At 42.9% G+C, this 13,603-nt stretch overlaps 1 protein-coding gene across 1 annotated transcript in view; it reads left to right on the top strand.

Annotated features, from left to right (window-relative positions):
• The window catches only part of LOC124595998, a 107,390-nt gene that overhangs the window by 73,699 nt on the left and 20,088 nt on the right, over positions 1-13,603 (top strand). Inside the window, exon 4 of the mRNA XM_047134948.1 lies at positions 6,857-6,934. Within this exon, the coding sequence (XP_046990904.1) occupies positions 6,857-6,934 (78 nt within the window). The remainder of the gene's footprint in view (positions 1-6,856; positions 6,935-13,603) is intronic.

A 13,603-nucleotide genomic window follows, 5' to 3' on the forward strand; every position in this document is an offset into this window, starting at 1 on the left:
TACTTTTCAGCATAATATGCGTTTCTTCTTTCAGTTTAATAATCCATTTTGTATATTTTGCAGGAGAAATTATTCATGAAATTAATGTGCTATAAGCAGTTGGTCATTAAACCTGTGTCATTCATGAATGTGATCACATATACTCTATTTGTTTCATAACTTTGCTGCGGCTGACTCATGACAAATGACGTTACACATCTTCATTTGCAGCAATAACTCAAAAGGAAATATTGTTATGCCCCACTAATTAATTATCGATCCCAACGCAATGCATTGCTAGCACAAAAAAAAATGTATTACCAGTCCCAAATAATGCTACCAGTTTAAAAGAGTTCTGAGTAATACTGAATAATATTTTCTAACCACAGACCTTGGATAATAGTTACAGTATGCTACATTTTCACTATGTCCTATGTCACTTGAATGATGAGTTCTGTGTAATGTTTTCTAACCACAGACCTTGAGTAATAGTTACAGTGTGTTACATTTTAAATATGTCCTATGTCACTTGAATGATGAGTTCTGAGTAATACTGAATGATGCTTTGTAATAATGCATAAATACTATGCCAATAATTTCCGTAAATAATATTTTGTTATACTCTATAACTGCTATGCCAATAATTGACTCTCATTTTGAATGATAACTTCTGAATAATACTGAATAAGGTTTTATAAAAATATAAGAATACTTTGTAACTGGCCAATGAGTGCCAATAATTACTTTAAATATGTCATATGTCACTTGAATGATTGAAAATGTTTTGTAATATTCAATACTTGCTGTATGTTTAGTAACTGGCCAGTGAGTGCCAATGATTACTATAACTAAGTGAATTATATTAATACTATGCCATTCATTAGTTCCTGTTTTGAATGATGACTTCTGATGGTTTGTAACTGGCCAATGAGTGCCAATGGTCTCTGTAAACAGATTACTTATGAACATTATTCGGTAATACTTCATACATGGTACAGAAATGTTCAGTAACTGGGCGATGAGTGCCACCAATTACTCAAATCAGTTGTTAGACTAGTGTAATTCTCAATGAAGACTAGTATGTGACTTAATGTCCTTCACCTTCTCACCTAATTACCAGAAATTACTGCAATATCCGTTTGTCCTGTCTATCCTCATGATCATGGAGCACTATATTTGGTTTTTGCACTAATTCTACGTTGGTGTACCTTACAAGAACGTGGTGTTGACACGACATGCTGTCCACCACCTTGAGCGATGGAGATGTTATTATGGTCCCACTGTTTGGTGTACCTAATGTACTACCAAAATGATAACATGGAATATTACTATGACATTTCAGTGTCTTGGCTACACTGATTAATACTTTAAGGAAAAGAACTTCAGATTGTCTCACTTGGTGTTGTACTTCCGCAGAAAGATATGGACTTTCAATGCAGCTGCGTGCAACCTAAAGTGCTACAACCATGATGCAGTCCTTCCCTTTCCTATCCTAGTCCTTGTAAAATAGTAAAAAAAAGTATATACAGTGCGTGTGCACTTTTGTCATTTTGTTAACATGATTTGTATTCATTGCATATACATTTTGTGATTTGCTGATATGTTCTGTACTACAGTGTGTGTGCACTTTTGTCATTTGTTAATATGATTTGTACTCATTCCGTATACATTTTGTGATTTGTTGATATATTCTGAACTACAGTGCGTGTGCACTTCATGTCATTTGTTAATATGATTTGTACTCATTGTATACATTTTGTCATTGCTTGATATGTTCTGTACTCAGTGCGTGTGCACTATATTTTATTTCATGTTCTGCATTTATATGTATATATTCTGTGGTTGTAAACTTAGTTAATTAAGAAAAATTTGTTGCTCATGGCAAGTCCAATTGACTCACCATCGCTGCCAAATTTTTGCCCCCCCCAGTGGAGGGTTATGTAAGACGTATGCGTTGCCGGCGATGGGCGAGGCATGGCAGAGTCTCTGACCAGAGAGCAGTATGTAGTTAGTTGTTGCTTGTCGCTAGTAAGCAGTAGTCGGCAGTAGTCTGCAGTAGTCGGCACGTGCCTGCGCGTGTCGGCAGTCTGCTCTGGTCGGGACTCTGGAGGATGAGTATTATTGTAGAAGGTAAAGAAGCTGCCTTGCGCATATCAGTAATGTATATTAACTCTCATTAATTTCTTTTAAAAAATGCCCCAATAATAATTTTTGTAATATAAAGTAATTTTTTAAGAAAAGCATTCATTTCAATTTAAAGAATATTTCCAATGCATGATCACTCCTTCCAAGAATAAAAAAAAAAAAAATATAGGCCAGCATTGCACGAAGCTGTGCCGAAAAGTTTTTACGTAAGAGCAGATATATTCGCAGTTTTTATTGAGATAAGAATTTTTCCTTTTTTATTCAGAATACAGGGCCGAGGCGCAGCGCTGCTGTCGTCATAAAATTTACCAGGTTACTGAATTTTTTTTTATTATTTTTGGTGTTTAGGAATTTTTCTGTTTCGAACTTAACATTAAATGAGAAGAGAATTTTGTGCGTACATTAAATGTGAATGCATTTCTGCACAGAGATTATAAATGGGAGCCAATTTTGTTCAGAGGTTACATTAAAACCAATTTTGTTCAGAGGTTACAATACTTTAAAAATTCATTTAATTATTATTTTTGTGCGGAGGTTACATTTGGTTCATGGTTACTTATAAATTATTCTGTGGGGAGGTTACACTTAAATCATTTAAATATTCTGTGGGGAGGTTACACTAAAGCCCAGCCTGCCAGTTTAACCTTGCGTACGTCTCAGGACATATCGCCCCGCCTTAGACATCGTATTTACAAAAAAATTGTTCAAATTGCTCCGAGCACTATGGGACTTAACATCTGTGGTCATCAGTCCCCTAGAACTTAAAACTACTTAAACGTAACTAACCTAAGGATATCACACACATCCATGCCCGAGGCAGGATTCGAACCTGCGACCGTAGCAGTCGCGCGGTTCTGGACTGAGCGCCTAGAACCGCTCGGCCCCCGCGGCCGGCAGCATATTTACTTTCGTGTTTTGTTTACGAGTGGAAGTGGTTGTCTAGTTAAGTTTTCTTGACTCTTTTGTTTCGTTATTGTTGTCGTGAGGTCCTTCGTTGGTCGTGTCCATCTTCTCCCGTTGTGTTGTTTGCGGTCCGCGCCGCGGATCCCACCGCGTTTTCCGTCACTTCAACCCTGCGTCTGTTCCAGTCGCCGTTACAACACTTAAAATGGGTCAGCCACCGCCACAGATCGTGTTAACATGAGGAGTGTTTGCATTTCTTAAAATATTTACACATTCTGCCAATCTACAGTAATGCAGAATTTGTCATCTGTGAATAATTAGACGTCTTGATCGATATGAGTTTGGAGTTTTGTGGTAAAGTCTTATTGAACCAAATTGCTAAGATCAAGCACTAATTAATCTAACTTAAACTATCTTACGCTAAGGACAACAACACACACACACCCATGGTCGAGGGAGGACTCGAACCTCCGACGGGGGCAGTCGTGCAGACCGTGACAAGAAGTCCAAGACCGCGCGGATTATCGACGTGTGACCCGCTATAAAGAGTGTGGTAAAAGGTACTTTCTTAACCATAGTTATATTAGCACGTCTTCCCAATACATTAAGGAGGGCATTGGAAGAATCAATGTTTATACACCTCCGTGCGAGCTGTCATTAGTCTAGTATTACTTTAATGGTATCTAAGTATGAGATATATAAGAAGAGGAAGAATATTGGTTGATTCATGAATGAACTCACCTTCTTGGAACCTTATGACCAGGTTTTCGTTAGATAATATACCTATAGCTCAGAACGTCTGCTTCTTGGCAAAGCTTGTGACCATTCACGGTGCTCTTATTTTTACATTCATCAATAAATCTTGGAAAGTTACTTGCAGAAGTCTTCAAATGATTCGAAGATGAGTTCGAAACGTTTTACTTTGAGAAAACGCTAAACACAGCAGTAAACTTGGTTAACGTATCACAAAAGGAAATAATAGTTATGAAGTAAGTTTGTCTGTGCATCTATGAGAAGACGGGCTAGTAGCAACATCGAGAAGGTATTTCCAATGTAAGAGATAAAATTCATCAATGGGTCATTCTAAGAGTAATATACTATCTGACCGTACGTATCTGGACACCTCTACGTAATGCGGAATAGAGCACTAGACGTCACAAGAGACGGACACACCAGTACAAAAGGAGACGCGGAGTATTGTGTTGTCAGTAGGGAAACAGTAACATCAGAGTGGATCACTTAAGAGAGCTCACCGACTTTGAACGTGGACTAGTCATTGGATACCACCTAAGTAACATACCCATCAGGGACATTTCAACTCCTCTACAGCTGTCCAAGCCGATTGTTAGTGAAGTGATTGTGAAATGGATACGCAAATGAACAACTACAGTTAAAACAAGACCAGGCAGGCCTCTTGTGTTGATGGACAGGAACCGTCAAGGTTTGCGGAGGAATTGCATAATGTCGGTAGACGAAATCACTTGTGAGTTCCAAATTGCTACATTCAAGTTAACACGATGACTGTACGTATGGACTTAAAACATGCGGTGCAATGATCGAGCGGCGCCTCATAAGACATGCATCTCTGTAGTCAATGCTAAGCGGCGCTTGAGGTGGAGTAAAAAGCGACGCCAGTGGACAGTGGATGACTGGAAACGAGTGATTTTGAGGACGAACCACGCTATACACTGTGGCAAGCCGATGGAAAGGCTTGGGATCGATGAGTGATTAGAGAACTTTACCTGCCACTAGTGTAGCGCCAACCGTACAATACGGAGGAGGTGGGGTTACAGTACAGACATGTATTTCGTTGTTACGGTCTGGTCCCTTTGCAGCGATTAAGAAAACGCTAAATGCGGAAGGATATGAATACATTTTACAACATTGTGAACAGCTTGGGAACCAGCCATTACCCGGATTAAGGAGAAGATAGAAATATCCCAGAGTGTACTGACTTCGAGGGCAGAGGGAGGAACCTCCGAAATGCCGCCGGCAAACCTCCCTGGGAGCGGACCTATGAGGGAACACCCAGACGCTGGGCGACAAGCCGGGCATCGAACCCCGGCGCGGTCGATCGAGAGAGCACCCGCGGTCCGGACGGCGGAGAGAGCGCCCGAGGCACGGGGAGGGTGAATCTGATATATACTTCTTGCCTGCCGTGTCCCCTGGCAGTATATCAGCACACCCGATGATGGTAACAAGGTCGAGTGCCGAAATATTGTGTCCTTTGTACACTCACACCAGGCTGTTCACCCGAGATTTATTTCGTCGTTTTACAACATTGTTTTCTGCGTAAGGTAGAGTGACAGTTCAGAGGCGATAATTTCTTGTGACAGTGTGACAATGCATCCTCCCATTAAGCAGCAACTGTGCGGACAATAACATGTCTAAAATGGACTGGGCAGGCCAGAGTCCCAGCCTGAACCTAAACGTACACCAAGAAAGTCGACCACAATCTGGACCCCAGCGTCCAACAACACTACCTCCTCTGGATCCGGCTCTTGAGAAAGAATGGGCAGCCGTTCCTCCATAGACATTCAGACACTTCATTGAAAGCGTCCCCAGCACCCAGCAGAGTTCGAGCGTCAAAACGGCGAAAGGTGGATAAAATCGATATTAACGTCCGCCAGTAGATATCGTCCTACTGTTGATCAGATAGTGTATTTTCCATTTCGGTCTTCCTTTGAAACTGGTATCTCACTAAAATTTCGCCACGTCTTCGTGTTTCAAGTACCACGAGCTTTGCCATTTAAAGCAGAAGGTGATTACAGAAAGAAGGAATGTCACTGTGGTAAATTGGCTGACATGTTATAATCGTAGAGAAATAACGTACGAAGGACACTCCGAAAAATTTTGAGACTTAACTTTTCTATATACTGTCTCTGAAGTTCTAGGCGTCACTGCAGCCATTCAGATTATTTGGTAAAGACTCAGCTGCAGAGGTCTTTTCGGAGGTTCTTTAAGTTACATTATATTAACGGAAATGTTAAGATTACAATTATTTTTGCATTTGGTCGCAAAATTCCACAAGAGGCCTTTTCTGCTCAGGGATTAATAGGTATAGTCCTCAACGAACGACTACTGGTGCTTATAACCGAAGGTTATTGTGCAGCATCTATGAAATCGCTACGGTTGCAATTTCAACGGTGTACTCATTTTGTCGAGGTCTGCTGTGAGGAGTCGAAGTAGCGGTCAGCTTTCGACTACTCTGCAGTCTGAATTCATGAAACTAGCGTTTAATATTCGTTTCGAAGATGAAGAGTAACCAAAATAAATCCTAAAACATACTAAACACTGATTTTAATTCAGTACTACTTTAAAAGCTTAAAAAAACAATCGTGCGGAAATGCTTCAGTCTCAGCTCCATGGCTGCATAAATCTGTCAAGCTTGGCGGCAGAAATGAAGGTCTCGCAGCCAATACAGTGCGACGAGTAAGTTGATACTTGTACGACTTACTTAGCGATGACTGCTTCTACCGACAGCCTTTCTTGGTACTGACACAGTCATAGAAACCCACGATGATTCAAAAACTTTGCTGATGACCCTTGTATAAATATCATGACTAGATACCTGCTTTGATACTTCCGGGAACAGAGCCTTATTACAAGAGGATGTTAATTACATTAAACCACCACAACAGTGAATAATTTTTAGGATGTTTCCACTCAATACTCGGTGTCAACGGGGACTAAGAAGAGCAGGGAAATCCGCCAATGAGGACAGACGCACCGGAGCGCCCAGTTGGTCATCCGGCCACCGGCACCGCGACCTTGTCGGGAACTGCCGCCGCCGCAGCCCACAGCTCACTATAAAACCTGTCGGTCGCAGACGCTGCACTCACAGAGAGGATCGCCATGGCAACGCAAGTGTCTGTCACCGCCGCCGCCGCCGTCATAGTGCTCGTAGGTGAGTTTTGTGCTGTGTTGTTACAGTTATCGTTAACTGAAGAGTTGCCGTTAATCGAAAAATTAAAAATTCGCACCTGGTTTTTGGGCTCGTCAATGAAGTACGTAAGAACGACTAGAAAATTTTCAAGTTCGAGAAACGTTTGTTTGGTTGGACACCATTACCATCTGCATTACTCACTGAGCGTGTTCGCAGTGGCGTGTGAAGATCCAGCGTGCACCGGTAGCAATTGTTGTTCGTGTTTTTGTTGGTTCTCTTTGTGATAAAAACGACTGCGAAAATAAATCATCCCGCTGCGATAAAACGATGATACAGAGTAGATTTTTGTGCGAAAGGAGACATTCGCATGAAAATTCATCAGGTTCTGCATGACGTTTATGAACTTATGGCAATTATTAAAGGGAAAGAGCAACAATAAAATTTATGGAACGACTGTGCTTAGTGAGGAGAGAAGTGGAAGGCTCAGCATTGTAAGAATCAATATTAATCGTGCGAATAGAAAAGCTGTGGAAAATTGTAACTTCACAAATAATTTTCCGAAAAATATCCATCGGTTTCATGGGTAACGTTATGCAGAGGAACCGAATTATCGGAGACTATGTGCAGATCCAAACATTACTGACTTTGTTGCCCAGGCGTCCCTGCAGTTTGTTGGAACTATTTTATAACTTCGTCTTGCAGCCCATATCTCGCATACAGATGAAGGAGTCCTAAATACTTCTCTGTGCAGTGAAAACAGTTTTCCACAAAAGAATTATCAAGTTATCGTTTGTAAAAGTACTACTCCTTGATTTCGATAAAAATTGATACAATCAGTTATGTATACTTAAAAAAAATTAGCTAACCGAGACAGTGAACTAGATAGGATGTTATGTATTTTTTACGTTCCTGAAAATATGAATACTTATGTTCAAGTCGGGTAAGTTCGGTAACGTTTTCTCTTCGCGTCTAAAGTTGGAAAATACGTTAGTTAAAAATGTTTTCATAAGCCCCTACGTTTATTTAACTATGTACTGTGGATGATAGACTAGCAGACGTCCCACACATATTCCCATGTTGACCCAACATCATCGTCAGTTGCGACAGCAGTGCGCACGGAATCATCGAAATTGGACAGTGGATGAATGGAAACATGTTTTCTGATTGGATGAAACACTTTTCTCACTACACTAGGTCATTGGCCGTGTGCGGATATGGCGTCATCAAGGGCATACATGTACGACCCCAAAGATGATGACCGCTGGGGCAGTATAAAGAAATGGCGGACATTCACTTGGGGTTCCACGGGAAATGTGGTAGTAATCAGATGTACCATGACATCGTGGACTACATGAACATTATTGCGGACCAGCTGCATTCCTTCATGCTTGATGTCCTTACCAAATGTCCATCTCACAAGAACAGGATCATGCTTCGCTCGTCTGAAGAGCATGATAGTGACACGTAAAGCAGACAACTTTGTATGTACAGCAGCCACAACTATGAATAGTCATTTTGGGTATTAATAAACTTCTTCAGCTGTATTCTCTCCTTTATTATTAGACCACAACCGGTTTCATGGCACTAAAAGCCACACCTTCAGGTGAATATATAACTAAAACATTCAAGCTAGAAAGCACAGATCTTTGTATCAAACATTTGTTGTCCATCAGAGCAAAACACCGCTAAAAGGCGGTATGTCACAGAATAAAATAGCCGGATTCCAATACGGTGCCGGGGTGGCGCAGTGGTTAGACACTGGACTCGCATTCGGGAGGACGACGGTTCAATCCCGCGTCCGGCCATCCTGATTTAGGTTTTCCGTGATTTCCCTAAATCACTCCAGGCAAATGCCGGGATGGTTCCTCTGAAAGGGCACGGCCGACTTCCTTCGCAATCCTTCCCTAATCCGATGAGACCGATGACCACGCTGTCTGGTCTCCTTCCCCAAACCAACCAACCAACCAATACGGTGCACGGGTCCGCTTCTCCGGTCTATAAACAATCGCTAACAGGGGTCGTGGCCGTGTGCTGTGTCACACTAATGCTGCGGCCGCGTCCCCTGTTAGCGAATTTGGAGAAGATGCGAGAAAAAAAAGAAAAAGAAACACCCAATCAGTTGCCAATAGATATACTGGAACCTTTGACATACGTTTTCAAAGTTTTAAAATTGGTTTCTTCAGAAGATGTAATGAACCTAGTTGCATCAAATTCTGATGAAGTACATTGAATAAAGCCAATGAGAACGTGATGTAACAAGGTCCATTACACTTTCTGAAGAAGAAAATTTAAAAATTGTCGAAACCTAGACCAAGACTTCCGGGAAACCTTTATTTTCAACAAGCTGGCTGATTTTTTTCAACCTCTCGAAGTTTGCTGACGTACAGTTGCTGAACTATCAGCCTTGTTTAAGATTTTGAAATATTTGTGCGAGTTTGGAGTCCAATAGACTTCTTGTTCAATAGTGTTCTTGCTACTGCTCTCTGCCTAACATGATAGACATGTCTATATTGGCACAAAAATAGGTAAACATGACCCGAGAAGTTGTGTGTCACTAATTTTGCGAAGCTTTAACGTCTGAGGGAACTGCTATTCTCATGACTACTGTTACAGGGAAGAATCATTGGGTGTCAGTTTTCTGGAAACCATCCCGAACTCTCCTGGAAATAAAACAAAACAGCCGATGGACAGTAATGGTCAGCGTCTATACAGGTGCAGCAAGCAGTAGGCAACGTGTGACCCATCCCGCCGGACAGGTTTTCCCAGGACTCTGCGGCCGCGATAAGCACTTACGTAATTTCTATAAGGCTCGGACACTCGACAGTCCAGTTTTTTGGTGAACATCTAAGCTCAGTGCCTTTCATTTCTTCTTCCTCCCACAAAAGGTCAGCAGTGGTTAAACACAATTAATTTTGGATATTACCTTCAGATTGTTCACACGAGTATAAAAATATCAAAAAATTAAAAGCGAGGGAAGAAACTGAGAATAATATATTGTCTTGTCGTAGAAGAAAGTATCCTAATAAAATCTTAGATTAGCATCGCCGTTTTTCAGAGACATGGGTATGCTTTGACCGTGAGATACAACCACATAACCTGTGTATATGAAGGCAAATCACGATAAGGGAAATTCTACTTCGTCTTAAGGCAAAATACAGGAGCTCTTAGTCTGTGTCTTATATGAAGAAAACAACTGTAAGCTACATTTTGTAAAAGTAGCTTACAGAGTCAAGAGACATCCGGTACGGCCGGCCGGTGTGGCCGAGTGGTCCTAGGCGCTTCAGTCCGGAACCGGGCGACTGCTACGGTCTCAGGTTCGAATCCCGCCTCAGGCATGGATGTCTGTGATGTCCTTAGGTTAGTTAGGTTTAAGTAGTTATAAGTTCTAGGGGACTGATGACCTCAGATGTTAAGTCCCATAGTGCTCAGAGCCATTTGAACCATTTGAACATCCGGTACACGCAGACGTGCTAGGGCATAGTCGCTTTCAGAACAACTTAAAACGTAGCGAGTCGTCGCAGTGGTTAGCATACTGAACTTGCATTCGGGAGAACGACAGTTCAAACCCGCGTCCAGCCGTCCCGATTAAGGTTTTCCGTGATTTCCTTAAATCGCTTCAGGCAAATGCCGGACTGGTTCCTTTGAAAGGGGACTGCCGGCTTCCTACCCCATCCTTTCTTAATCTCATGGGACCGATATCTCGCTGTTTGGTCCCTTCCCCAAAGTCAATAATTCATTAAAATAAAATGTACCAGTGGTTTTCAGAGGCCACCAATGACTTGGGGATCTGTTGTGTATAAGCCTTATAAGATAACCTGCACATCTTTCGTGTGAATATTTTGTGCCATCTAAAATGGATACCACACCAAGGCTGACATGTCGGCAGTAACAACATAGCATCCAGTAGTCAAAAATAAAATAGAAAGTGTAGAGACAAAGCGCTACCTGCTCTGGTTATTAAAAGGAAAAGAACTCGTTAACTGATGGACGACGAACAATGTCAGAGGCAGGAACAACTGGAAAGGTTGACATTGCCTTCGATCCTCGGTGGTGGTGTTTTTGGCATTGTCTAATTTGCTGCATCACGTACGGACACGGTCCAGCCACTTTAATGTGACTACTCACAGAAGACAGGTGGCGACACAAACAGTGGAGGGTGCATACAGGGTGTCAGGGGGACGCGGAAAACAATGCAGTCGTTGTCGTAATGTAGAAATTCAGCGAGTTATCTGACATCCAAAGGAGCATGATCTTTCGGCATAAGAGTGGAAGCATTTCCGGAAACGGTGAAGTTTGTAAACAGTTCGCTTGCCGCCGTGGTTAAAATATGCCGGGGATGGCAAAATGGCGCTATCCAAAACCAGCGCCGAGGCAACTGAGACGCACAACAGGCCATAGTTGACAGGGTTCAACGACGGCTACAGAGATTTCTAAGGGCTTAAAGACAAGAAGTGCAGCTATCGAGCAAGTGACCGCCCAGATGAACAGTGGGTCTACCAACAGTGTCTCCTCAACAACCGTTCAGGGAACATTGCTGCGTATGGGCCTTCACTGCAGGCGTTTGGTTCATGCATACATGCTGATTGCTGTTAATCGACAACGAAGTTTAGAATTTGCACGCCAGTAGCGCAATTGGACGTCCACTGAGTTGCGACAGCCAACCTTTTTAGGTGAAAGATGGCGTTGGCGTGTACGGCTTGGAATGCCTGAAAGTGAAAACCCTACAACAATCGTCAGAAAGGTCCAGGCCGGAGTAGGAAGCATTATAGCATTCTCTGGGTGATCTCGTGATTCTGGAAGGCACAATGGATCAACACAAGTACACAGATGAGCCGAAACATTACGACCACCTGTTTAATAGCGTGTTGTTCCATTTTTCAGACAAATAGAGATTATGCTTGGCATGGATACTACAAGTCCTTGACAGGATTCCAGAAGTACATAGCACCACATGTCTATGCACAGGTAAACCAATTCCCGCAGTTTATGGGATGGTGGTTAACGGGAACACAGCTGGAGCCCGATATGTGCTTCAGTGGGTACAGATCAGGTACTCGCAGTTTATGGGATAGTGGTTAATGGGCTCGCAGCTGGACCCCGGTATGTGTTTCAGTGGGCACAGATCAGGTACCCGCAACTTATGGGGTAGTGGTTAATGGGTGCGCAGCTGGAGCCCAGTATGTGTTTCAATGGGTACAGATCAGGTAGTTTTGCTGGCTAAGAAATCAGTGTGAGTTCACTGTAATGCTCCCCAAACCAATGTAGCACGATTCTGAGATTGCAACACGGACAGTTACCCTGCTCAAAGATGTCATCAGCGTAGGGGGAGACTTCAGGCATGAAGAGATGCAGATGGTCCGCAATAATGTTCACATAGTTCACTGCTGTCATGATGTCCTCAATTACCATCATAGATCCCGTGGAAGCCCAACTCAGAGTACCCCATAGCATAATTCTGCCATCACCTGCCTGCATCTTTGGCACGCTGCATGTTTCGTGCAGCCATTCGCCTGGATGACGGCATGTAAGGACCAGATCAACGAACTGGTGCAACAAGTAATGCGATTCATTCGAGAGGCGATACGTTTCTATTGATCCACTGTGAGAACTCAGTGATCCTGTGTCCACTACAGTCATAACTGACGATGTCGTTGGGTCAACACAGGAACACATGGGGGTCGTGTGATATGGAGCTCCATGTTCAACAACATTGCATTCTATCGTCAGATTTGCCACAGATCGCTGCCTATCCAGGAATCCATAGCGGGAGATCCTCCGACCTCTGCGTTTTGTAATGAGACGTGGTCGTCCAATACCATACGGGTCACTCGTTGTTTCAACATCGTTCAACCACTTTCCACAGATGCTCATGACAGTAGTACGCCAACAGACGACCAGCTTCGCCATTTCAGAGATTCTCGTTTCCAGCCGCAGGGCCATAACAATGTTCCAGTTGTCACGACCGCTTATATCAACGGATTTCCGCATTTCCGGCACGTATCCTCGCTATAATGACTGCCCATTCGTCTCTCTTCCACTTACATTCTTTCCTTCCTGCGTCACGTGCCCGTATCACCACCAGGAGGCATTAAACCTCGCGGTGGACAGTGGTCATAAAGTTTGCTCATCAGCATATGTATATATCCAACTGTTTGGGGACGATGCCCACCCGTACGTGCAGTTTATTTCTCCTTGGCATGATGGTATCTACCACCAGGACACTGCAACGTGTCACACAGTTCGCAGTATACGTGTGTGGTGCTAAGAGCACCAGGGTGAGTTTACCGTACTCTCCTGGCCACCACCCTCTTCGGATCTAAACCCAGTCGAGAAGGTCGGAATGGTTCCACGACCCTGTCGTAAAAGGATTTTTTTTTCCGCAAGCCTCTGCAGTAATGTACAAGGGACCTATGGAATAGTTTGTTTTTGCTTTCTAACCATCAAGATTTCGGAATCTACCTAGAGACATTGGCTGGCGACGTCTGTTTCGCTTCGGCAAAATGAGTGACTGACAAATTAATGAATCAAATGGCCGTAGGCCGAAGGATCTGAAACAGACGCCATCAGGCCGTATATCATCTCTGTTGTACTGTCTCTGTTGCGTAAGTACTGAAGCAGATAACAAAGTATTATTCGCTTTCCACACTACAGTAATCAGTCACACATTCTGTCATTGCTCTCAAATATCAA

The sequence above is a fragment of the Schistocerca americana genome, chromosome 1, assembly GCF_021461395.2.
Source record: "Schistocerca americana isolate TAMUIC-IGC-003095 chromosome 1, iqSchAmer2.1, whole genome shotgun sequence".
NCBI lineage: Eukaryota > Metazoa > Arthropoda > Insecta > Orthoptera > Acrididae > Schistocerca > Schistocerca americana.